At 45.9% G+C, this 24616-nt stretch overlaps 1 protein-coding gene across 4 annotated transcripts in view; it reads right to left on the bottom strand.

Annotated features, from left to right (window-relative positions):
• Nucleotides 1-5200: 5200 nt before the first annotated feature.
• TIPARP (TCDD inducible poly(ADP-ribose) polymerase) overlaps nt 5201-24616 on the bottom strand; it is a 40925-nt gene continuing 21509 nt past the window's right edge. For all 4 annotated transcript variants that reach the window (XM_056357950.1, XM_056357952.1, XM_056357951.1 and 1 more), the window contains 4 exons: nt 12509-12677; nt 10824-11005; nt 6624-6899; nt 5201-5942 (listed from right to left, as the gene is read on the bottom strand). In XM_056357950.1, coding sequence (XP_056213925.1) covers nt 5495-5942; nt 6624-6899; nt 10824-11005; nt 12509-12677 — 1075 coding nt within the window. In that variant the 3' untranslated portion in view covers nt 5201-5494. The remainder of the gene's footprint in view (nt 5943-6623; nt 6900-10823; nt 11006-12508; nt 12678-24616) is intronic.

Genomic DNA, 24616 nt, shown 5'->3' with positions numbered 1-24616 from the left:
CAGGCTCGGTGAAGCCCCAGACTACCTCGTCTGACCTCGGAGCCAACCCTGCTTTGAGCAGGAGGTTGATCTAGACATCTCCTGAGGTTCCTTCCCACTTGAAGGACACCTGAGCACCTTCCCACTGCAATCGCCTGCTGCTACCATGTTTCTTCAAGCCACATCCCCAAACGCGTCCCGCAGAGCTGTCCCAACAGCTGCTGCACCAAGAGGTGCCAGGTCTGCACAGAAATCCTCAGGCACCTGCGAGGAGGGGATGGGGAGCATCTCCTTCTCCCAGATTATAATTTGAAGAAATCTAGAGGCTTGACAGCCCCAAACATCACTCGTACAAGATAACGGCCAAAAAAGACAGGGAGTTGGGGCCTGTGCCAGGGTGGTTTACAGCCCAGCCAGGCTCAAGCCTCTGTCGGGAGAGCAGTTGCTCCTGGTGAGCACCGTGCCTGCGCGCGTTGGAAGAGTGGATGGGTATCACAGCGGTCTGGCTGCTCTCCTACAACCTCTTGGGCTGCTGGCACTTAAACATCTCCTTGAGGAGCAGCATCCCAACCTTCTGCTCAGCTCCCAAGTCAGCACACTCTCCAGCCATTCCTTCCCCCTGGCTACCAAGACACCTTTGTCCTGGTGTCCAGAACAGTTTGTCTCATGACAAAGTCCTCCATCATCGCTCACCGTGCCCAGGCACCACCAGCGACCAAAGCAGCTGTGACCCCATCTTTCACTGTCACCCAAGCACTTGCTGCCTCCAGAAGCTGGTAGCGTTGCCCTGGCAGGGTCCCTAAAGACACGGGTAAGTTCATGGAGCCCCCCGGGATGCTCAGGGTGCACACCACATCTTACAGCCCATGCTGCTTTCCCACAGGTCTGGACACGCCGAGCACAGCCCAGAAGGTCCCTCTCGGCACACGGCATCATCACCACCACCCCCACGGCAGCCGCGAGTTGCACTGATCGGCTTTCCATAATGACATGGCTTTGCCCAGAGCATGTGTCATCACCTGCAGTTTCAATAATGACACAATGAGATCTTTATCACGAGTACGTGTTTTTCACCTAGTTTCATCCTCAAATTCTTGATAAATGACACCACCAAAACCAGGGCAAGAAAGCACTGTTATTTATTCATACCGTGGCAAGCCCCCAGAGCCCACCGGCAGCTGTGGCGCAGCCCCAGAGTGCTGCGATCCACAGGCAGGGACGGATCCTGCCCCAGGAGCCTCGTGCGTGGATACAGGCAAAAGCCAAGTTCAATAACAAACAGTAAGGGGGAAGTGGGAGGGGTGGGAAATCTGGTGACAGGCATTTAAATAGACCGGCTGTGATGGCCACATGAGGGTTTCACTTCAGTTATATTTATGGATAGTTTTAATATACATACACACGCACACAGAGAACTTGGGCAACTCCCCTCAGCGAGCAGGAGCACTCCCAGCAGCAAGGTAGGGATCGGGCCCTTTCTCTCCTGGTGTTCCTCTTCAGGGCAGCTCCGGAGCAGGGTTTAGTAAGACCCTGCTTCTCACAGTACTTTGACGAGACACCCCTTGAGCAACTGGTGCCCTGGGAGAAGCTGTGACAGTGCATGTGGGAGGCAATTAACAGCCGACTTGGTGATGAGGGGCATGCTCTGCTCCCGCCGGGCTCTGTCCCAATGCCCACACAGCTCCGTCGCTCCTGCCCGGATCCTGCCCTGCGGGGAGGCTGGAAGCCAGGAGCGATCCACCCCTAGCCCTGGGAGAGCTACGGATGGACTCCGGGGGGTACCGATGCCCACCTTGCCGTTCATCGGCAGCACGCGGTGGCCTGGCACGCCTCTGCCTGTCCCCTGCAGGGCAGCTGTACCAGGTTTCGGCCAGCACATCCCTGTGACCGACCAAGCTCCCAAGGGCAGCAACACAAGCTACGGGGCCAGACTCATGCGGGCACAGAAGGGGAGACCAGGTCCCGTGCCCTCCGCACAGGACCACGTCACCACGTGTCACATCCCGAGGATCTGCTAAAGTGATAAGCCTTTGCAGGATGGTTTATACACTTGGAACGGGTTGGCATGGGAACAACATAAATATTTTCAATACATTGTCAGCAGCGTGTCACCAGAGCTCATCGGCACCCATCCCCGCAGCTGTTTCAACGTGCTCATGAGGAAAGTCTAAAAAAAGGTGAAAGTTCAGGAAAACCATCCCAGGAGCATCAGCGGGCAGGGAGCTGCAGGAGCACCCACGGCTGGAGTAGGTGGCTGGCAGCAAGCCAGCCATGCAGAGGAGAAGGCCCCCAAAGGGCCAAGACTCCACTATAATGTCTGATGAAAAAAATAGACCCAGTGATGGCCTGGGCACGGAGGGAAGCCTCGGGCCCACAGCACCAGGCTCCACAGCCCCCAGCGCGCCCTCCCGGGGGGGCGCGTTACCTGCTCTCGGCAGCGGTCCCACCTCCCGCACCCATCGAGCCTCACGCCGGCCAGAGGCCTTGGATGGGGGGAGCCACTGCCCACGAGCCACATGGCCACCAACCCTTGCTCAGCCACACGGCACCAACCCTTATTCAAAGCCTCTATCTCTTAAGTCAATTTTAAATCTCAGCTCTGAACTCATGTCAGACCCCAATGCAAAAGCGCACCTGAAGCGCACGGGCGGGTGCAGCTGCGGGCACAATGGCTTGGCCAACCGGCTCGTGCTGCGGGAGCAGCTCCCGGCCCCAGCTGCCCCCAGGACAAGCGCCCAGCGTCACCCCGCCGTGCTTGCTGCAGGGCTCAGGGGGCACGGCTCTCCAGGGAGGCGCCCGCAGGCGTATGGGCAGTTCCACCTGCCCACCCCACTGCCACCACGGCCGGGCCAGACTCGCACATGAGCTCACCGCCCTGCGGCAGCGGGGCTACCAGAACACTGCTTTGGCAACTGCAGGAAAGCCTGATTATCGTTGGAAAGAAGGGAAGCAAGCCAGAAGATTCAGCGGCTTTGAAAAGGAGACAGCCTCAGCTTTACCTCATCATTAGCCACAACCCCTTCCTCCACAAGCCACCTTAACCTCTCCAGAGTCATCTCCTGAGGAGCCAAGCCACAGCCAGGAGCAGCTCCCCGGGCCGCACATCCCAGCTGGTAGCTCTCATCTTACCGTGCCAGCGTCTCCTCCAAGCCAGCACCCCTCCAATCTGAGCGCTGCCGAGAGCCCTGGAGATCGGGAGTTAATTGGAATCAGCTGCAGGGATCTTCCCCCTCTTCTCACCTACCAGCTGCTGTGATCTACTGCAGGTAACAAGGAGTGATGCAGTGGGACAGACAAGCAGGAGTGCTGGTGGGAGCCAGGAATCCTCCCCAGCAGCAAAACATGTTTTTATTTAGGCCCCAGAGAGAAAGCGGACAGGGAGCCGGTTAGCACAGGCGCCGCCGCAGGCTCAGCCCAAGGCTCGTTCTGTGCCACCGAGCGGTCCGGACACCGCGACCGACAGCCCCGCTCCCGGGCTGGCAGGGACACAGCAGGCCCAGCCCCCGCTGGCGCGTGCTCCCCGGCCATGCCAGCGCTATCGAAGTGGGTGCAGCTTTTGTAACAAGATACCTAACGCCTTGTAAAGATCCTGAGGAGGACAGGGTGTCTCGGGTACCTCTGTCTCGGGGTGCGTGTGGTGAACAGTTTAAAGCATCGAGCTGAACCTTGCTGAGCCATGAACTAGGTCACTTGCCATACGACCAGCTCCGTGATGCCAGCCAGGCTGTTACAGCCGTGGTGAGGTCGCACGGACCACGTGCCTCTGACGGGCTCCTAGTGACTGCGGTGGAACGAGCCGGGGCTGCAGCCAGGAGATGAGCCGGCTCCTGGGGTGGCCCATGGCTAGTGAGCATGTGGCATGTGCCTCACCGTGACTTCAGGGCAACTCAGAGGAAACAGGCTGAGCTGAGAACACAAAATATGCCAAGGTTTGGAATGGAGGTAATTATCATTTACTCAACTTTTCCTGAATTTTAAATCATAGTTCTGATTTTTTTTTGTGATCCCACTGTAGAGACTGGATTTTTCCTCAAGCATAGCTAGAGAACAAACCCTGACGCGATGGTTCCAGCGGTTCCACTGAAGCGGCAGCGTCACAGGCGGGGGCCCCTCCAAACCCCGAAAGCACCAGCTCCGCTGTCAGCCCGCGGCGGGGTCCGCTGCCAGGCCCTGCCACGCAGCGTCACCCAGCACGGCGCCCGCGCTGCCGCAGCCCTCGTCCCCGCCACAACACCCGAACACGTTAACCGGCCGCAGGGCGCGTTACAGCCCACGTTGCGGCCTGTCTGCCCGGGGAGCCAGGGGTGAGCGAGCCGCCTCTCCAGCACCCGCCACGGCTCGCCGGGGCCCGCTGCGGACACGGAACCTCAGGAGGGGCTGGTTGGAAGGGGCCCTACAGCCCGACTAGCCCAAGCCCCTGCCGCTGGCGGCCACACCTTCCCCACGCCAGCAAGCCGTGACACCAGTCACTGTTCTGTTTCTCCCCCATACCGCTGCCGGAGACACTGAAGAGCAGCGAGCCAAGCACAGCCACCTGGGAAACACAAAAAAAAATACCCTGATCAAATGAGGATTATGTGTTAACAATTAATGTGTCAAATGATTTTTGAGCATCAGCCTCATTAAGTGACGTTAACAATTTTCATCCTCGATCAAATTTAAAACCCCATCAAAACCAGGCTTTGGTTGGCGTTTCTTTTCCAGGAAACCCACCCCCCAGAGCCACCCTCCGGGGGCTGGTGGTGGCACGTGCCTGGCTGTACGCGGGCCCGACGGCACAGAGCCGCTGGCTTCTGGCAGCTGCCCAGGTGGCCCTCCCAGCCCCACCACAGCAGCAAAAGGGGATAAACTGGATGTCCCATAAGCTGCTGGGAAGCCATCTGGCTTTAAACCCTCACGGACCGCGTGCCATACTAACCTCTTCCTAATTTTACTTTGGGCTGATTTTAGAAAATGATGTATTTATTTGTGTTGTCCTCTTTAATAATCCAAAGTATGCCCCAGATGTCAGTTTTGTAATCTCTCCCTGTCTTCCTAAAATACAGTAATAAAAAGTAGTGGTTAGGAGAAACTCGCATTTAATGTACTTGGGATGAAAATTACCTGCTTCTGATTATCTAGAAATAGCCAGCCTTGGGACTTCTAGACCAGGGTGTAAGCAGTTTCTGGCCACTCTGATACGCACAGGACACAACTGAAATTACACACACGCACACACAGACATTTTTAAACATGAATATTTACTAACATAAATAAACAGTGTTTTATAACAAAAGGCACAGATTTTCAACTATAAACAATGGAAAAATATTTACATTTTGCACATACATAATCAAACAGCAAGTGCACAGTTGGTCACTTCAGATCATCTTTTCTATATTTTGAGATTTAGTTCCTTCCAAGCAAGTAATTTAATCAGTTCTGCAATGTCCAAATTTTTTTTTTTTCCACAAAAACTGCTACCAATGTCAGATAAGAGAGTTTATTAAAATGGATACTTTAGCAGCACAAGTTTTCAAATGGAGACAGTGTTGCTAACTTCTTCATATTGGATAATAAAATAAGGGTAGCTCTGATCATCATTAAAAATGACAAAAATCTGAGGCTCAAAGTAATTGTCCACACAAGAGTCGTAGAGGTCGCTGGTGATGCTGCTGGGGTTCACCGGCGGTGGTCTCCTCATGGTGTGGTTCCCCACCGTGTACCTGCCTGTCAGTACTTTCGCCAGGAACATGTAATGCACTCCTTTGGGTGACCTTTTGGAAAAGTTGTGGGAATAGCTTGCTTTTCTGGCAAAGTAACTGCCCTGTCCAAACATGGTGGCATGCTTCCCACAGACACGCGGGTCAAAGTTGTGCTTGCAGATTCCATCCACCACGTCCTGGGAGGTGCCATGGAACAAATGCCTTTCGTTCATTATCCTGTCAAGCCCAGTCATTTTTTTGGACATATATTCCTTTTTCCTGGAAGAGAAAACGGAAAGTGAAGATGAGTATTCACTGCAGAGCTGCTAGGGGAAAGCAGGCTCTCGCTGCAGCCCTTACAGTATCGGTACCATCCTCAGGAGCAGCAGAGCTGTACCAGGAGATAGGAAGGCATTTCCGTACGGATAGCAGAACAGGTCTTCCACTTTCAAGCAAAGCTTTGGTGTGAATTAAGTGTCTTTTAAAGGACCTGAGCTGACACGGCCAGGGACAGAGCTCTCCCACCTGCACCGCAGCAAAGGCAAAGCAGCCCGAGAAGCGCCTGCTCATCTTTGCCTGTATTTCCCCTTGGCTGCCGAAGGAAATCTTCATCAGAGTGAAAACAAGGGCTGTGCAAAAAAACCCCAGTGCCTCCTAATCTGGCCCGAAAGTGAATGGAAATATTTTTCAGCTAGATATCCTAGACTTATTTTGAAGTTTCTGTGAAGATAATGCTTTACAGAAGTTATCAGTAGGCGGTATATTAAACCTTTTACACAGGAAGTTGCAGGATAAGGTATTTTTCAGATAAAGTTTTTCAACTGAAGACGCTCCTTTTCTTCAGAAAATCTGGAGTTCATGTATTCTACTTAAGGATCAATGTCTATCTTGCAGACCAAATTACACATTTTAAATTATTTTTCCATTATTGTAAAAGAATGGGTATTTGCATTATCTTACCTTTTATATTTCTCCCAAAGAAACTGATTCTGCACTCTCAGAATTTTCAAAATTTTGTATTTGGTCTCTGGCACAGTCTTGTGAAACAGGTTATAAATGGTTCTGTAACTTTTATCTTCCTTCAGAACAGGCACTTGGATGAAGTCCTGAGATGGATCCATACTAATCCAGGTTTCAGGGTAGAAGTTTGAAGAGGTAAGAGCAGCTGGAGATAAGACGTGTGAGGAAGCTGGTTCAGCTGATGGAGAGGTTACCGGAGAGTTGCCACCTAAGGTCCTAGTTGGGGAAGGAGAAAAAGGTTGTGCTTAAACGTTCACAAACAGAACAGCTTCTAATGACGTTTATTTCATCACCAGCCTATCTTAAGCAATTGCTGCTCTTCAGTTTCGCTACAATTTACCTATCTTTAATGCTTGTTTAAGACAAACATGCCAGCTATTCCTGCTATTTTAATAACTCCTCCATCCACATGAACTAACAGCAAAATCTTGACTTTCAGGGACACTGTTCCACGTAGGGAAATAGCACTGCTTGGTGGTGTTTAGAAGCCTGCTATCATCGTTAGTCACGTTCTGGGGTGGGGCTATAAGCTACAGACAGGGAGAATGCCACCAAACACAATTATTCTGTATGTTAGCTATAAAGCGTTAGTGATTTTAACGTAGCAAGCAGGGCATATGAAATAAGAAGAGATTAATAATGTGACAGCATTTGACCTAATTCCTGAGAATACAATGCAAGGAGTGGAAACACATACTTTCTTGTACAGAATGAATAATGAACAACCCCAACCGATAACATTTTACAGGCAAAACTTGCCCGTGTTTCACTGCGTTATGTAGAAGAGGAGATGCTATGTTTTCAGTCCTACCCCGTATCACACTGAGGAAGGCTCTCCTGTTTTCATTTGCACAGGCCAGATGTAGATTTGCATTGGCAGTTGCTTATTTTCATGCGACAGCCCAGCCCCTCCCCGCGGGAAGGCTGCCAGGCAAGGAGGCAGGAAGGGGCGAAGGAGGGGAGCTGCGGCTCTAACGGCCGTGGCAGGGAAGCTGCACGGATGCCAGGGAAAGGACAGACACTTGTAAAATCCAGTTAAGGACACCAGCTGCCGCGTGGCAAGACTTTGCTCTTAACGAATACCTGCGCCTCTGTGGAATTTTTTACACTCCTGAAGCTGCTAAATCTAGATAAAGAGTGTGGCATTTGGCTTACGTTCACCCGATTATAATCTGAACAAGCAAGTCTTACTCAGCTGGAAATCCTTACTGGAGTTCTCCCACATACATCAGTGAAATTACTTTGAACGTGTAAAGCCTGCGTGCTCAGGCTCTAGCTTTCACACTTGCAGTGCACAGCTCTTCGGCTCCTGCAAGCCAGTGAGGTTCCCTTTCAGTTGCAAAAATATATGGAACTATCTCAAAATTTCACCAGATGAGTATTTTACCAAAGTATTTTTACAGGAACAGCTGCTACTGCCTCCAGGGCCAACCCCCAGTGACTGCGCAGGGGCAAGGGGTGCTCAGGAGCAGGCAGCTCTGGTTAGGAAAGGCCACGAAGCCACAGGTGCCTGCTGCCCGGCTGGGAAGCCACAAGGTGCATCTCGCCTCTGAACCCCACAGCCAGCCTTAAATTACATTTCACTGGAGGTTAATGAACATTGAAGTTCGTTACATTCCTCAGGTCACTTGTGTTCTGATAACGTATCACTGCCAAAGCGTAAGGAGGAAACCCGTCCCACGCCGGAGGAAGCGTGGAGAGCGACCCCCTTTGTGCATCCACCTTGGGCAAGGCGAGGTGTGACAACACCCAGGGCCAAATCCTGCCTCCTGGCACGCACCCAGCTGGAGCTCGCACATAGCCGTGACAGGCAAGCTCAGTTCCCTACGCCGCCTTTGTAAAAACAAAGTTTACTGGAGAACAACTGAACTCTCCAAGCTTTGTACCGGCAGAGCTGTTTTCTCCAGAGCAACTTCAGGAGTCAACCTCCTCTCATTGAGGTGCGATGCTGCCTGAAAAGCCACATCGCCACGACTCCTGCACCAGCCAGTGGGTTCTTGAGGTCCACCGAGCAACTCCTGATTGTCCCTGCTCATTAGCCTGCTTTGCTTTGCAGAGCCAACATAATTATCTAGATACATAAGAACTCTACTGCTACTCACATCCTACCTATCGCAATGTCAATTGAAGGTTGCCTTTCAGAATGTTTAATGCTGGTGATATGTGAGCCTGGAAGAACTGTGTGTGATTTTTCTGTGTGACCCAGAAAACATTTAATGTGATTCTTCTGATGGCAGGTTGAGCTTTTCAAGTCTAGGAAAGAAGCTGGGGCAGGGGAAAAGTCTTTTCAAATTGATGCATTGGATCTGGATCAGAGAGACAGCAAACTGTAACAGCACTCACACTTCTCAGAGCAGACGTTCTCTAATTTAGAAGTGTTCACGTGGCTTTCACCTGCTGTTCAAAGCTAAAAAGAGACCTCACTTCATTTGCATGGATTTGACTCAATTCAGAATTCTTCTCTCTATCAATAGTTCAGCAGAAACCCAGAAGATTGATTTTTCTAAGAATTATTATTACAATAGCAGTCTTCACTATTACAGTGTGCATTTAAGAATTTTTTTTCCCTCCTAAAGTCAATGGGTAAAAAATAACTACTGTAGAACCTCATTCACTCACACTTGCACTGGAAGACCAAGCACAGATTAACAATAACTTATGGATTAATGAGTAAGACATCAAATACAATAAACGTACTGGGATCTTTCGGTGTACTTTGTTCATTTCTTCTGACTAGTGTAAATTATTTGTAAGCATTTATTACATGAGGGAAGCCATTAAAAACTCACCATTTCTCAACCACTATAACCCACTTTTCTCAGTTTCTAGCCAAGATTCCTTCCCAGTTTTAGAACAGATTAAGCAGGTGGGAGGGGAGGGAAGTAAGAAATCGCAGGTAGCGTTGTGTGATAAGTGGAGGCAAATCCTGACTTCTTAAGGATAGCTCCCACAAATATTTAAAATACTCTTTCGTTCCTTGCTAAGAATTGGCAGATTTTTAAGTAAGCATTACTAGGGCTTTATCTAAAGAAAATACAAATGAGATTTACTGCAGAACAACAGAAATTTCAGAGCTTCGTTTATTGTTTTGGTAGCAGGCAGGAATAGTTATGGTCAAGGCCTCATGAGTGTAGAACCCTCAAGGGTCCACTAAAATTAGCAGGAACTGCCTAATTTTAGCATGTCTCAAAATTCTAGACTTACACTGTAGTAAACCAGCCACTGGTAGCAAGTATCAGGAGCATACCCGAAATGCTTGTTTTTCATTAAGGTGATAATCGGAATTGCTGTAACCTCAAAGCGCATGCCTGGTCTTTTCACCTGCATCCTCTCAGCATCTCTTCAATAATGTTGGGTTTCCTTCCTGTAAACCCGTATCTAAAAATGTTTCTAAGAACCACGTGTTCTGAGGCTTTGACCAAATCCACATGCACCTCGCCGTAACGACTCTGCAAGCTAACGAGCACTCGGTCCCTGCTGCCGCAGCTACAGCTCCTTTGACTGGCCCGGCACGCCAAGCTGCCAGCCAAGGCTAACAACTTCCACCCCTCTGCTAACGGGGCAATATGCTCCTAACTACTGAGCGCTGACAATAATGTTTCCAGCTGTGCTGGTGAGATCACAAAAATGGCATTTTTATGAGTTGTAATCAAAAATGACTACAGTGCAACACTTTCCTCACTCTGCCTTTGATGGGTGAGCATGTTCACCCCCAGCTGGGATGACAATAAAAACAAGGCACGTTTTAATTGTGCTTGGAAATTATACGATGGTTTTGAACGCTTGTTTTTATGGGACCTAGAACCGATAGCCTGGCAGTCACTACAGCCGGTGAGATGCTGAAAGCCGGACAACATTTTGGCAAACTTGAACTGCATCTGTGCTTCTGATGTCCGAGATCCACGAGGTACATGATAACTTTTAAATAACGGAGCCCAGCAGTGAGGAGTTCCTCAGACAGTATTTATCTTGAAAAGCGGCAAGTGAGAGCTGCCAATATGACTCAGATTTTTTATTATTGCTTCCAATTTTTCTACCCAACAACCCCTATGTCCTTGTCACACCTTAAGGAGTACGGTTCTCACAGACAGACCAACACAGAGAGCAAATGCAAAGTTTCCATTTTGCTGGGATACGTACTGTAGGAACGGCATCAGCACGACGCACGAGCGAAGGAGGGGTCTCCTCTTGATTTCTCTTCTGAAACACGCATTTTGCTGGAATCCGTCTTTGATGTTTAAGATATACTGATTATGCCAGGTAACAAACCGAACCTCTTTCAGACCCCGGCAGCTGGCCTCTTCTATCAATCTTACAACAGGCTGTTTCAATAAAATTAAGAAAAATAAACCATAGACATGATAAATTACATGTTCAAAAATTAGTCTTTTTTCCAGAGACCTCAAAGAACCCCTCTCTCTACTCTCTCTCCCCGCTCTGAGGCACACGTACATTTAGACTGCTGAGAAATGTTCCATTACCTGTTTGCAGGATCTGCCGAGGCAGGTTTCACAACCTTCCCACCTAACTGCTGCTGGTGCTGTCACGTTTTCACATGTCAAATGTTGTTCCCAATATCTAACCTAAAACTTCCTTGCCAGAAATTAATTACTTTTTGCCCGCTGAGCATGAAAAACAGAAGTCTAGCGTAGAATATATATTAATATATATTCTCACAGTATTTTTTCTTCTTTTCTATGCTACAGAAACCCAGTTCTTTTAACTTCTCCTCGCAAGTCAAACATCCTACACTTCTTGTTATTTGTGGTGCTTTCTTCCAGACTCTCTCCAGTTCTTGGGGCTTTTTTTCATTTGCAAAGCCCCAGACCGCACACAGTGCTCTGCCTTAAGCTTCCTACCACGCTTACAAAGTCAGTGTGACATATGAAAAAGATGAACATGATCTAGTTTACGTGGGTATTTTTGGTATTGCCAAAATAGTAAGACACCAGTGAAGTTTTGTTCGAAATATTTTGCACAGCTCTGGCCAGACGAAGATGAGCTCTTAACTACCACCGGTATTTAGAAGGCCAGCCGGAGTGCTTGCTTGAATGAAGTGAACAGAAGTATTCTGGGTTGGGCTTGGTTTTGCCTAGCACAATACTGTTTGACAATGGATGTGACTTCTGTGTCCATAATTGGGGTTAAACAGTTGCAAGAGAAGGCCTATTTAAAACCCAACATGGAAAACCGCAGCTGTTAAAGACCAAAGGGCAACGGTGACACTGGAATGAGTGTGCATAAACCATCGGTGAACGGATTTAAACTAGATGGTCAGGAAAAGCTCCCCAAGGAGCAGGGGCTGGCAGCTGTGGGAACGTCCAGCTCCAGCTGCAGAGGGTGCAGCCCACAACACAGTGAAGGGCTGGAACAAGTGACCCTGGAGCCTCATGCCCTGCATTGTGGTATCTTTGGGGACAGGTAAATAAATCAAAAACTGCAAAGCTAAACGGTGGTGTTGTTAAAAAGGCTGCAGAAAGCTGTCCCCTTTGTTTCAAAACCAGATTTGTAGGAATTAGAAAGGACTTTCTTGGTACTGACATGGGCCAGTTTGCTCTCAAATTTGACAATTTGGTCAGCCTCCATGTCTCCGATGTTTTCAGGGATAATTCAAAGTGCAGTCCAGTAGAGCAGAGTTCTCCTTTTATAGATTTTTCAGGTCAGCACTGACCTGGATTATCTTCCTCAACAATAACTCTAAGTAACTTCCCTGAATATTCAAAGTGGAAACAGACTAAAAATATACATATATAGTTTATAGCATATACTGTACACAGAGTTTGGGGTTACAACCCAAAAGCAGGATTCCGGAACATGTTAAATACCTCAGAGTATTCTCTCCAGCCAAAGTGGTCCCTGCAGAAGTATTTCCAGATGGTGTAGTAGTTGGAGCTGGAGCTGGGGCAGGAAGGTGTGGACAGCCGCCGCATTTGGTCAAACTCAACAGTTTCGTATAATTTCATAAGATTCAGATCCACCCAAAACTCATGTCCCCTGGAAAGAAGAAGAAAACCAAAGAATATTCACCTTCTGTAATCCACTGCAAAGATCACTCAGAGATAACGGAACAGCTTGGCATAGTGCTCCCCACAGATACTCCTGGTCTGGCCGTGCTCATGCCACACCACCCCCGCGAGCTGGAGGCTGGCTCGTGGGCTGGAAGCGGCGTGGAGGCAAGCGCAGAGATGCTGGAGAGCTGTGAGGGCAAAGTAATGATCAGGTCAGGTCAGGTCAATGACGCCAGGGTCAATGGTGGAAAAAAAATGGTCTACAGGAAGGCGACAAACCAAACCCAGGAGCCTTCCTTGTCTGGTGGTATTTAATCAGTACACACGAGTGGTACAAAAATCAATATACATATCCTTGACATTTTGAGCATACTAAGTAAATACATCACACAACCATATTTGATGAAGCAGCCACGTACTATTCAAAAGGTTATTCTTGTGAAAGTTAGTGCTTCAGGGAAGAAAAGAAAATGTAAATGGCTCCAGATGAGGAGCATCTGCTGCCAATCCACCAGAGAGTTCGAGTATCTTTCATCATGCGCAGCAGAAGAGAACTAGGATAATATGAAAAGGAAACATCATTTCACAACTAGGGAGCCGACACGGAGGAGTACAGACTTTTTGGTTTTTTTAGTACCTATATTGCTGCTACAGAAATCAGTGCCAGTATGCAACTTCACGTAAAGTGCCTGGTGCTTTCAGCAGGACCTAACAACAACAGGGTGCTACAAATCAAAAGCCAGAGCACACCCTTCATCTAAAGGCAAAAATAAAAGTGCGTTTCCTCCACTACAGAGTGGTGTCTTACACTGACTGCTAAATGCCTTAGCAAACAGTTCCTAACGCTGTGTCATTAATGTTAAGAGAGAGTCTGCAGATTAAGGAACATTCTCAAGTAAAGCATGGCATTCTAAAGCTCTGCTGATCATCAGACAATCACTGGTTTATTAGCAATCAAGAACTTAAGAAAATCATAGAAATTGGAAGAAACGACAGTAATACTAATTCCCTCCAAAAGCAATTTTTTTTAGAACTGGGATCAACATATTTCCAAAATAATGCTGTTTACATAATTGGTTTTCTACATTTATAATCTCTTTACCAGTTGTCAGCTTACTGGTATTCATTAACAGTTACTAATCTTTGGCAACTGGAAACACAGCTTTTGAGACTATGTAAAATATTTTCTTTGAATTCTTAAGAGTAAACATAAATCAAGCTGATACTTGAAATCCACAGTTTATTTTTAAAACTTTGGCACATTAATAGTGTGTATGATCAAAGTACTGTGTATGAAATTTGCCACATCAAATGACAGCTATTCAAAACATCTATATGATTTTATGAATACAGATTTCCTTCAGAATGGCTGCAATTTTGTTAGCTATTTCACTGGTACAGTTGCTGAAGAGTTTTATTATACCACTTCCACAGAAAACCACTGAAGGGTTCCCACTTTAACAAATGATGATCAGCTGGAACAACCCTTCATTTCTCAACAGGAGGTACAGGTGTGTAGCTGTTCATAAGTGTTTATCATCATCAACTAATTGCATTTGGGTCTGTGAAGTGCTAAGCACAGTTTGAAGTCCTGACACAGACAAAAGGACAACACGCCTGCTCCTACGGGCTCACTGTCAGGGGAGCTGATCCGCTGCTGTTTGGGCAGCTTTCGACTGCTCTTTGCGTTCAGTAAGCGTTCATGTAGACTTAAGGATATAGAATAGTCCCAAAAGTCAAACCCAATGTCTCAAAAATGCAACTCTGTCAGCTACTTTCAAAATTCTTTGGACACAAACCCCTTTCTTTTTGCAACACCCCCAGCACCCTAGCCCAAGCCCCAAGCAGCACGGGCTCTGCCCGACTCATTCCGGGGACACGCAGCAGACCTGCCTGCAGCAGGAACAGCCCCAGCCAGCCTTCTGCCCCTTGACGGCAAGAACTCGCTACCTAAAAGGAACATCCTGCCAGCTGCCTGTACTTGGCTCTCTAAAACCGGTCACAGCATCACACTAATTCAGATGAAAATTTTGCAAGACGACACTATCGCACCAGATCCGTGGAAGGTTTAACAGCGTGCTCCCCACTTGTGCCAAATGGCATACCAAAGCACGACGGTTAGCATGAGTACAGGAGGAAGCCAGCTACTCTGCGTGCGACGCGTGTGCTTCCCACCCGAGCTGCACCCACCGCCAGAAGGCTGATGCACTAACTACAGCCGACACGCCGCAGCCGCGGCTCGTGCGCCTGCACCCACGCGACTCCAGAAAGTGCCTGTAACAGCAGCACAAGATGATAAATGTCAGATACAAGCGATAGAAGACAGATGGAGACAGCAGGAAAACTAGCACAGAGCAAACGAAATGACTGGTACAAAGGGACTGAAAGTCAATGTAGGGCTTACCAAAAAAAATAATTACACTCTCTGGAGTGAAAAACCTAGTATCAGATCACCCCACCTGCCTGGTAAGTTGCCGTTTCATTCCGTAAAAAGCAGCTATAACCTCCTTTATTGTGTGTGAAATCATGAGGAAATCATCTCTCTGAAATACCAAGCTATGTTATTTATAGTATTAGCAGGCAGCACCCTAAGCATGATTTTTTGAGCTTATTTCTTCATGAATATGTATTTTAATGCTGCTTTAGGGACATTTGCTTTTTCTTATCAAAACATCTTACAATTGTGAATTGCAGTGCCTACTAAAGCCATCGCTTCTGAGAAAAGCGTATTTAGCAACCAAAAGTGTTTATATTCTTCCTTTGGAGTGGGGAGTTGGACTCAGTGTTTTGGGGTTATGTTTCACCTACAAACCCAAGTCCTGAATCAAGACCCCCCAGATACTGTGCTGCATATTGTATGAAACAAATACCTCAATAGCTATTTCTCAATACAAAACCTCACAATTTGAGCATTCAACCTCACTTCAATCTCTTTTCAAGTCAATCACCATAGCATGGTTCTCCCTACTCCAAAGATCTGTGACCTGCAAGAAAGTGCAAAGAAATGGAAAACCTTTTATTTACGAGTATATTATTTTCTTTTAAAGGTGGTAAACCCTAGAGGATCATTTAATGTTATTATAGTGTTGTACGTTGCATGTGGAAAACAGATAATGAAGAAATGTTTGCAGCTTTCTATGCCAACGCACTGCAAAGTAAAGAGAATCTGAAAACCAACACACATTCTAAACATGATAAATATTATCCACTAGCATGCTGAACTCTTTTAAGAGTAATCATAGACTGGTTAATATCCTAAGAAGTTAAAGATCTGTAAAATTTGAAGCCTGGAAAACAAATTCCACAAGCACTTGGAAACATGGCTGGCTTCCAGTGCGTGATTTCGTTATTTCTAATATGGGCTTAACTGTGTTAAAACAGCCTCCAGCAGACACACCGAGCTCTGCAGCAATGCAAGGGGAATCAAAGTAATGCAGTGGGAGGGCCCCTGTGGAAGGAAAAACACTTTGAGATGGACACGGTATGGGACTGCTTTTCCTCATGCTTTCAATGCAGAGCAAGCAGACCTTCAGGGTGCACTCCTAAAACTCTGGGCGACGGTGTGTATGCAGAAAAGGGTATTTGCGTGCAGACATGTTCTAGCTGCCGAACAGGCGGGTAACTGTCGAGTTTTTACACCGCTATTCTTCCAGCGGCACTGTAACAATGTGAAAACTGCACAGGCAATTCCAGTACAGCAAAATGCAGGAAGTTTTTTACCCTATAACAAATGGAATCTGTGCACAGCTAAGTGTGCATCTACGTACCTCATAAGACTCTGCTTAAGATTTATGAGGCTGGCAGCTAACGATGGCTTATAGGGGAAATAAGTTTGCTGAAAGCTGAACATTTTTCTGCAAAAACTGCGTAGAATTGCCAAATTATTTCTCAGTACTGAAAAATGTAATGATTGCCTGCTGATTGGAATTTTTTACATTTTTGTAGCTCACTGCTCCTACTTCTTTATCAGATTCCCCTCCCACGTAAGCAAACTGAGGACAGGATGGTCATTGCTCATTGACTTAGGCTGACAAGTCACTGCAAGAACCACCCAGGCACCAGGCACTGAAACAGCTGGTTACCACCCCTTCAAACGTTCTTCTGGAAAGCCGGTGTACCATACAACACATTACGTGTACTTGTTTTCCCATTCCTAAATGGAACTGCTCAGTCCGCCTGGCTCTGGAGGTCACGGTGTTTTCCAGTGACCCACCTTTCGGTGCGTGCCTGCGCCCCCACCAGCAGAGCAGAGTAGAGCTCCCAAAGCTCCCACGCACCAAGCACTGGCTTGCAGCTTGCTTTGTCCAAATCCATCGCTCTTCAATGAAAGATGGGGACACCAGCTGCTTAAAAGTTTCTCAGAGTAAAAGCTTCAGCTTAGAACCCCAAAAAGTGCTCTCCAATTATTTCCTGAATTAAAAATATGTGGTTGAGATACTGCTTGGTACGGTATCCTCTATCCATCCCCCTCAGCTGTGAACAGGGAAAGGTTCAGCAGTTTCAGGATGTTAACATGGCAGAATCTTCCTGAAATTGAAACTTCCGTTAAATTAGGGATGTTTTAAAAATGGTGGGTTTATTTTTCAAGTTGGAAGAGTGTTTAGAATGCTACTTCCCATTCATTTTAACAGAAAATTAAGTGACCAAATTATCTAAAACACCCTGAAATCTACACAACAGTGTTTTATTTTTTCCCCCGAATACTCTATCTAAAGACTTTTATTAAACTCCACACATTGTTTTCTACCTAAGAATAAATTATTTGGAACAATACTGCATTATTTTATACAGCTGAAAGTTCAGACAAATGCATTTAAGTGACTGCATCTGAAAAACACAGTATGTACCCAGAAGCCTACTTGATAGTTTTTCCTAATTATAACACTGGGAATAAAGGAGACACTTTCACAAAAAACCTTGACTCACATAAAATGTATATTACTCCAATGCTCATTTACATTCTTTAACATTTCTCTATTCAGAAGTATTAACTTTTTCAAATTATAACATTTACTGGCTTTTAAGTTCTAAAACCCAAAAGTACATTTAGTAAAGTTGTTTAATAACAGTTCTTTGGTTAAAGCACTTCCTCTGTATATTAAAAAGCCTATTACCAGCTTACATAATGCAAAGCCATGAAAAAAAAAAAGAATCGTGATTACAGCAAGTGATTGCGTGATTACATTCCTGGCTTCAGCTTTAAGACACCAGTGATGAAAGCAAATGCGACAACTGTACCTCGCCACTGCCTGAGGCCTAAATATAGGCCAAAAGACGCCAAATTTAGGCTTCAAGAACAGCAAGAATGCAAGATGCTCAAGGTTACATCTGGATGTTCTTTAGCATAACATCACTTTATCTTCCCACAGCATAATGATTTACTGCTGCTGATATACAGCGTATGCTACCTAAAGTGAAAGGTATCCTCCGTGATGTATAGATTATGGATAACATATAGATTAGGAGAGGGAAAAACCAACAATAAAGCGGCAAGGTGCACATCACCTTGGCTCGTGCCCTGAAGGGAGCACGAGAACAAGTAACGCATCACAGGCACGTGATGGCACAACAGGCTGTGCCTCCAGGAGATGCTCACATGCAATGCCCATGAAACACTCGGGTACGACAATGACAGCGGTGGAACAAATACACACAGAAGCAGCAATTAAACCCCTTTCTGGTGCGCAGGGGTGAAACAGGCCCCTCCCAACACTTCCTCTGCACCACCTGCAGAAGACAAGCTCCATAGATGGGGTCCATCGCGCTTCATTGTTTTCTCAGGTAGTCTGTGTTAGGGAGAGTGTGGGACTAACATGATTTAAAAAAAATAATAATCTGGTGGTGTTACTCATGGACTTTAAAGTCTCTGTCTGGAAGTATCAATCTGGAGAAGAGCTGGAAGGCGATTCTGAAGGCTGCAGTTTGTCAGACATTTGAGAAAGCAGGAAATGTGTTAAAACACCCTGGTGGGGCAAAGTGTTACTCCCACTACCTCTGCACCATGCAGCAGGAACAGCCTTCAGTGCAGCTTGACACCAGTAATAAAAACAACACTGTCTTTTCCTACAGAAAAATGTATTAAACCTCTCTGCAAACACCACAAAACTTTGCTTCACCTTGCTTCTGAGGTAGAAAATTACTATCCCCATTTTTCCCTGGGGAAGACAGATACACAGAGAGACTAAAATAGCTTCTCTAAAGTCCCAGAGAGAGCCTGTGACAGAGGTGGGAACAGAGATTACTTAAGAACTTCTCTTCACCAACTAAGCAAATAAAGGTCTCTATTTATAAAATAAAGCAGGAGGTCAATGGAATTACTTGCACTGGAAGAATAAGCACACTGAACTCTCCTAAGAACACAGCGAACCCCAACCTGGTGCTGTACAGCAGCGCAGTTCAAAGTAGAACTCCACAGGTGCTCTCTCAACAGCAGAGCCCGGTTGCTGCTGTGCCCTAAGAAATAACACAAAGACATCACCTCTTCAGGGCACTGACCTGAGTAGATACTTTGACTAGCAAGTTACAACATGGAAGCCTTTTTTTCAAATGAATGCAGCCTGCTAAAATAAGGGTATTTGGGCTCACTCTTCCTCGCATCCTTCTGATGAACTTCAGCCCCATGTGTGGATTGCCTGGGCTCTCCCCATTCAGCAAGACAAACATTCACTAGATATGTACATATGACTAGGAGAAATATTTTTTTATAAGCGCTATGAAAATGCATGTGGTTTCGAACTCTTCTCCTAGGTTCAGTTCCAGTCAACGAGTCTTACCGCAAATAGGGTTCAGAAAAAACAGAAACCTAGCGATCAACAAAGCTCTGTGCAGGAAATGAAACTCCGTTCCCATCAGAACAGCTGTGATACAATGCAAGGCTGAGAGTTAAACACCACTTAGATGATGAAACTGTTGATTTTCTCTTTATGACTAAACCAGTTCCTCTCTGCAACAGCAACCACCTGAACACCACTCAAGGGAACAAATGAACTTAAAAGACCCAAGCAGGTATGAAAACCTGGATGTAAGTTCGAAAGATTAGTCAAATTGAACTCGGTTACTGCAGGAGCTACAAGTCAGGCACTGCCGCCTTCTCGTGACCCCCATCAGCAGTATTTCACCTGGTAGCAGGCAGCTGTGGGAAGTTGCAGGCTGTAGTCCAGCTGTGGGTGAGGGACCAAGTGTTTCAACTCCACTATACGAAACTGAACTTCACTTAGGAAGAAAGATCTCCTTAAGACAATATACCTTAAGCACTGAAACAGGAACATGGGATCTTAAACAACAACAGCCAAAATTTGCTCCCATCAAAGCCAATACTGATTCCACAGGAAGTAATGGCAAGCATGGGCACAGGTAGCACCCCCGACGGGACATCCATCACACAGCTTTTCACAGCACAGCCACACAAATGCAGCCAAATTCCGGTGATTGCTGTAAGGAGTGGGAAAGGGAAACTGGAACCTTCCCTCACAGAAGCAGTACCTGGCACCAGGGCAAGAAAAAAACAAGATGGTAAACACGATCCCACAGTCTTGATCTTATCAGCATCTCATCATTCTTAAACCAAGAGAGGGGCAGCAGGTGACAAGGCAGGAAATTAGTTTCATGTTTTACCAAATTTGTTCCCTCATCGTGTCAGGTTGCTTCTCTCTGCTGTGGCTGTGAGCCATGCAGGAGGGGGACAGTGACAGACTCAGTCTAAGAGGAAGGTGCTACAGAAAGATTTACCTCTACACTTAAATCCATCATCAGAGAAAAAAAGCCCTCAAAACCATCAATATAGCAGTAGCTTTACTGTTTTTCCCATATTTGTTTTTTTAGAAGTTGGAAAGGCAGACTTTTCTGCATTTGTAGTTGGTGACTGGGGGTGCTTGAAAAAGCAATCTTCTAATTGTCACAGTGAGAAGGTCTACCCTGACTTGCATGTTTGTAAGCTGGAAACAACTGCTGATATACTGGTCCAGTTGCACATGCAGCTTAGATGAAAGCCTGGCCCCAGATCTTTTCTAGCAGGGGGGAAAAAAAAAATACTTCAAATCTATCAAGCTCTTTCTCACACAGAGATACCATCTCTGGCTCAGGAAGTCATTGAGGCATGACTGCTGGAAGGTAAGAGCCTGTACTGAGAAGTACGTTTGTTCTGTTCTGCTCTTCCCAAGAAACCCACTGTAGGCAACTTTTGAACATAAGGTACTAGGTTAAAGTGGTCCTTCGGTGTGAAGTACTGTTAAGTTCTAAAAATCTGTAGCAACAAGGATGTCAAACACATTCAACGCTTCCAAGGATTACTGCATGTACCATATTTCATAATTCAAATCCAAGTTACATCTTCTGTTTGCAGTAGAGGACAAACATGGATGTCCTTGCCTGAGGTAGATTGCTGGTTTCAAAGGTCTACCCACACCAGATGAGGAGATGTTTTGCAGACAGTTTTGTTCATTAGCTTTAATTTTTGTATCAGTAGATGTTTCGGAGACAGCTTGGAGTGACAACAGAGCTGATACAGGACAGGGTTTTCACGTCCCAAGAGGCACTTGCTTTCACAAAGCTGCCATAGGAACACTTTCCAAAGTGCTTAAATAGAGCTCCGTTTTCAAAGCCCCATTTTTAAAAAACGTTCTGCACAGACAGGCCTGCTTTTTTTTTCCCCTTAGAATTCTATCCAATCTGAGGACTTAAAATACCTCTATTTAAGATTTATGCTAAATAATGAAACTGCATCAATTTCATCAATGCTTTACATAAGATGATTATATAGAAGTCTAACATTGACTAGTGACCACCAGTTCTGGATGTTTCAGTTTCCCAGTTCCACCCAGCGGGCCATGCCACACCCTCCACCTCCAGCTTCCCAAAAGAGGACTCCTCTACAGGTTTGACTACAAGTATATAAATTGCTATTACTACCCAGCTCAAACCTCTATTGCTTTCAACAAATACATGCACCAACTAGGCAGGCACTTCACAAACACCACTCTTGCTAAGCAAGTAATTGTAACAGACTCTTTCTGTTCCTCATCCTTACTGAAACGGGCAGGCAGACAATGCAACAACACTGTGCCTGCTGGATCACCTGTACATGACTCTTCTGAGCAATCCGTTTCACCAATTATAAATCTTTGTTTCAGAAAGGACTGTTTTATTACCATAAGTACACAGGGAACAGACTGACCTCAACCTGAAGCCAGGTGACAGCTGTTTCCAAAACTGTAATCGTTTATTGACGTGAAACAAGAAAAGAGATACACGAGTGACTGCAGATTCCTACGGCAGCTCAACATAACACTTCTAACTTCCCTAGGTTTGTATAGCTAGAAGCCAATTAGTTTTATTTCATATGTAAATGATACTATAAAGTGGAGCAAACAGGAATTCACTGAGGCATACTATTATAAAGCACAAGGCAAACACTTCTAAAATCACTTCACATGCTTTTTATTTAGAGTCCCTGTCTTGCATTCCTCCTAGCAAGGAATTAAAAGAAGTTCAAAATCATTCAGCTGTGTATATTCAAGAAACGTGTGGTGTTCACCAGGCACTGTGAATTTCAGCTGTTTTCTCATCTCCAGTGTTATCAATAACACATGGGTTATCTCACACGCTGTGGCAGCTGTGCAGATTAGAAAGATAACTTCCTAAATTTAACTATTGAGTTGGTCAGACTACCTGCAAAAGTCCCTGAATGACTGAAATGCTTCCACTGTGCTCTGTATGATTTTAAAGTCATATAGCATATTCTAACAGCATCAGAGAAAACAAGTTATTCCGTGAACACAAGAATGGAGGAAAACTAGTTGTCTGCACATTCATTTTTGTCCTCACCGTTCCTTCTCAGGTCTTTCCCTATGCCCACTGATAACCCCACTGGGGAACACACAATACTTACTCTGACTTCATCCCAGAATTATGCATGTATGCCAAGCAATTAGTCACCTGCTCCCAGGCAGAATATGTACCACTGGGGGTCCACCTGCTTTTCCCTGATTGCAGCCAGTTCATTTGGCCTTTCTCTTTGAGCTAGAAGGAGCCATTTCATAAAACTTAAATTACAGGGAAAAAAAAGGGGGGGACAGGAAGGGGAACCAAAGCAACTATGAGAAGCTGTTGTTTCATGTGGGTTAGGATATGCCGGGGTACACGTAGCTGAATAGCCGCTGCGGTTCCCATGGCACACAGGGATGTCTCTTTGCCAAGAGGAGGAGTGGAATTTTCAGCCAAAGCCAGGGGGAACTGACAGGTCAGGAACTCCAGAGCTGTTTTAAACAAATCCTCATGTCATCAGTAATGATGTTGCTTATTTTGAAAAGCAACATATGCATCATTGGACCGGTGTGCATGTGGGGAAAACCTGCTCTGTTCTGCAGCCAAGTATTTCCCCTACTAAAGAGCATCTTAAAATCTCCCACCTTGGGTACTGTCATGCTGGAAGCAGTACTTGGCATTGTTCAAATATTTAGCTGCATGCTGAACTTCTCCAGGGCCTCTCCTCACATGTATGAAGAAAACCGAGTGCCTCTGAAGTACTTTAACCTGTTAAAGTTCCTATTTCCCCATTCGTTTAGATAGCTTGGTATTTGGCTCTAAATACTTGACAGATTTAGGAAAGCAAAAATATAGACAATTGATAAAGTTTTATATTCAGTTTGAGGCCGACGTGCATTAAGTATGAGGCAGTTGTATTACAAAGACCTAACTAAACAAAGTTTACCACTTTCTCCTACTTTCAGATCATGCTCCCTTAGATGAAAGGCAACAACTGAATGCATACTTCACATTACTCATCTCAGTAACATCAAGATGAAGATTTATATAAATAGCGACTTGAAGAACATCATACTTGAATTTAGAGCCTATTCTCCAATTGAGCCAATAGCCCAACACTTCCTTGAACGGCCCAGCCTCCCTGGAGCAGCACACAATGGCAATATTCTGCATGCAGACTGTAATCATCACTTACTGTGCCATATAAACTGTTTAAAACAAAGGTGAATAAACAACTACCGCCCACTGGTTGTCAGGCTGGCTTCTGCACGGCCTTTCTTGGACATGCAAACTGCTGAACAGACATTTCCTTGTTGTACGCAATCTGTATAGATAGGCCTGTAAAGCTAGTCTGACCACAAGAGATTAATAGCTTTAGCCAAATAATGCGGTAACCATGTGAACGATGAGCTGTTCTAGCATGTTTGCGAGCCTCTCAGCAAGGTTCAACACGCTGCTATCTGCATCTTGTTGCCAGGAGACACAACATCGCCCAGGAACATAAGGGAAGCCAGGCTGCAGTGACCACCAGTGAACTCCACGAAGAGTCGCACTGGGTCCAGAAGCCCACATCTAAAGGTTCTTCTGATAGCACATGATGTTGTGTAAGAAGAAACTGGCGGTGATACATAGTAAAACATTTACACCCACCCACGCCCCCCTTAAAAATCTAGCTTAACACCATGTTAGGTCTGAGTTTCAAAGCATCTCAGATTCCGTGTTTGACATCAGAAGCTGCAGTCTTGAAAGTTTCACTCCTAGGCTCTCACTGAGACTGACCCACAAACATGAAGCTCTTCCAAGGGATGAAATACATACAAGAAAGAGCTACAGAAACCGCCAATTTCACATTCCACAGTGAGCAGATACTATACATTTACAACAGTTATCCAGCCTTGCACTGGGGCATGATTTTGTAGCCCTGACTGAAGCAAAGACCTTCACAACATCTTTTTAGAGAAGGAAGAAGAGTATGAGCTATAGAATTAGCACTCTGAAACAGAACTTAGCTAGGAAAATACTGATGTTTAAAATAATTTTAGTCTCAGTAGACTACTTTTACCTGAGGAAAACAGGCAGACACTTGCTGGGTAGCCAGTTCAACTCAAAGCAAGATGAAGCCTAGTTTGTATTCAAAGAACCTGCCTCCACTTTGACAGCAGC

The sequence above is a fragment of the Falco biarmicus genome, chromosome 13, assembly GCF_023638135.1.
Source record: "Falco biarmicus isolate bFalBia1 chromosome 13, bFalBia1.pri, whole genome shotgun sequence".
In the NCBI taxonomy this organism is placed as follows: Eukaryota; Metazoa; Chordata; class Aves; order Falconiformes; family Falconidae; genus Falco; species Falco biarmicus.
Note: the sequence above shows the minus strand (reverse complement) of the source record. Positions and strands in the feature narration are given on the sequence as shown.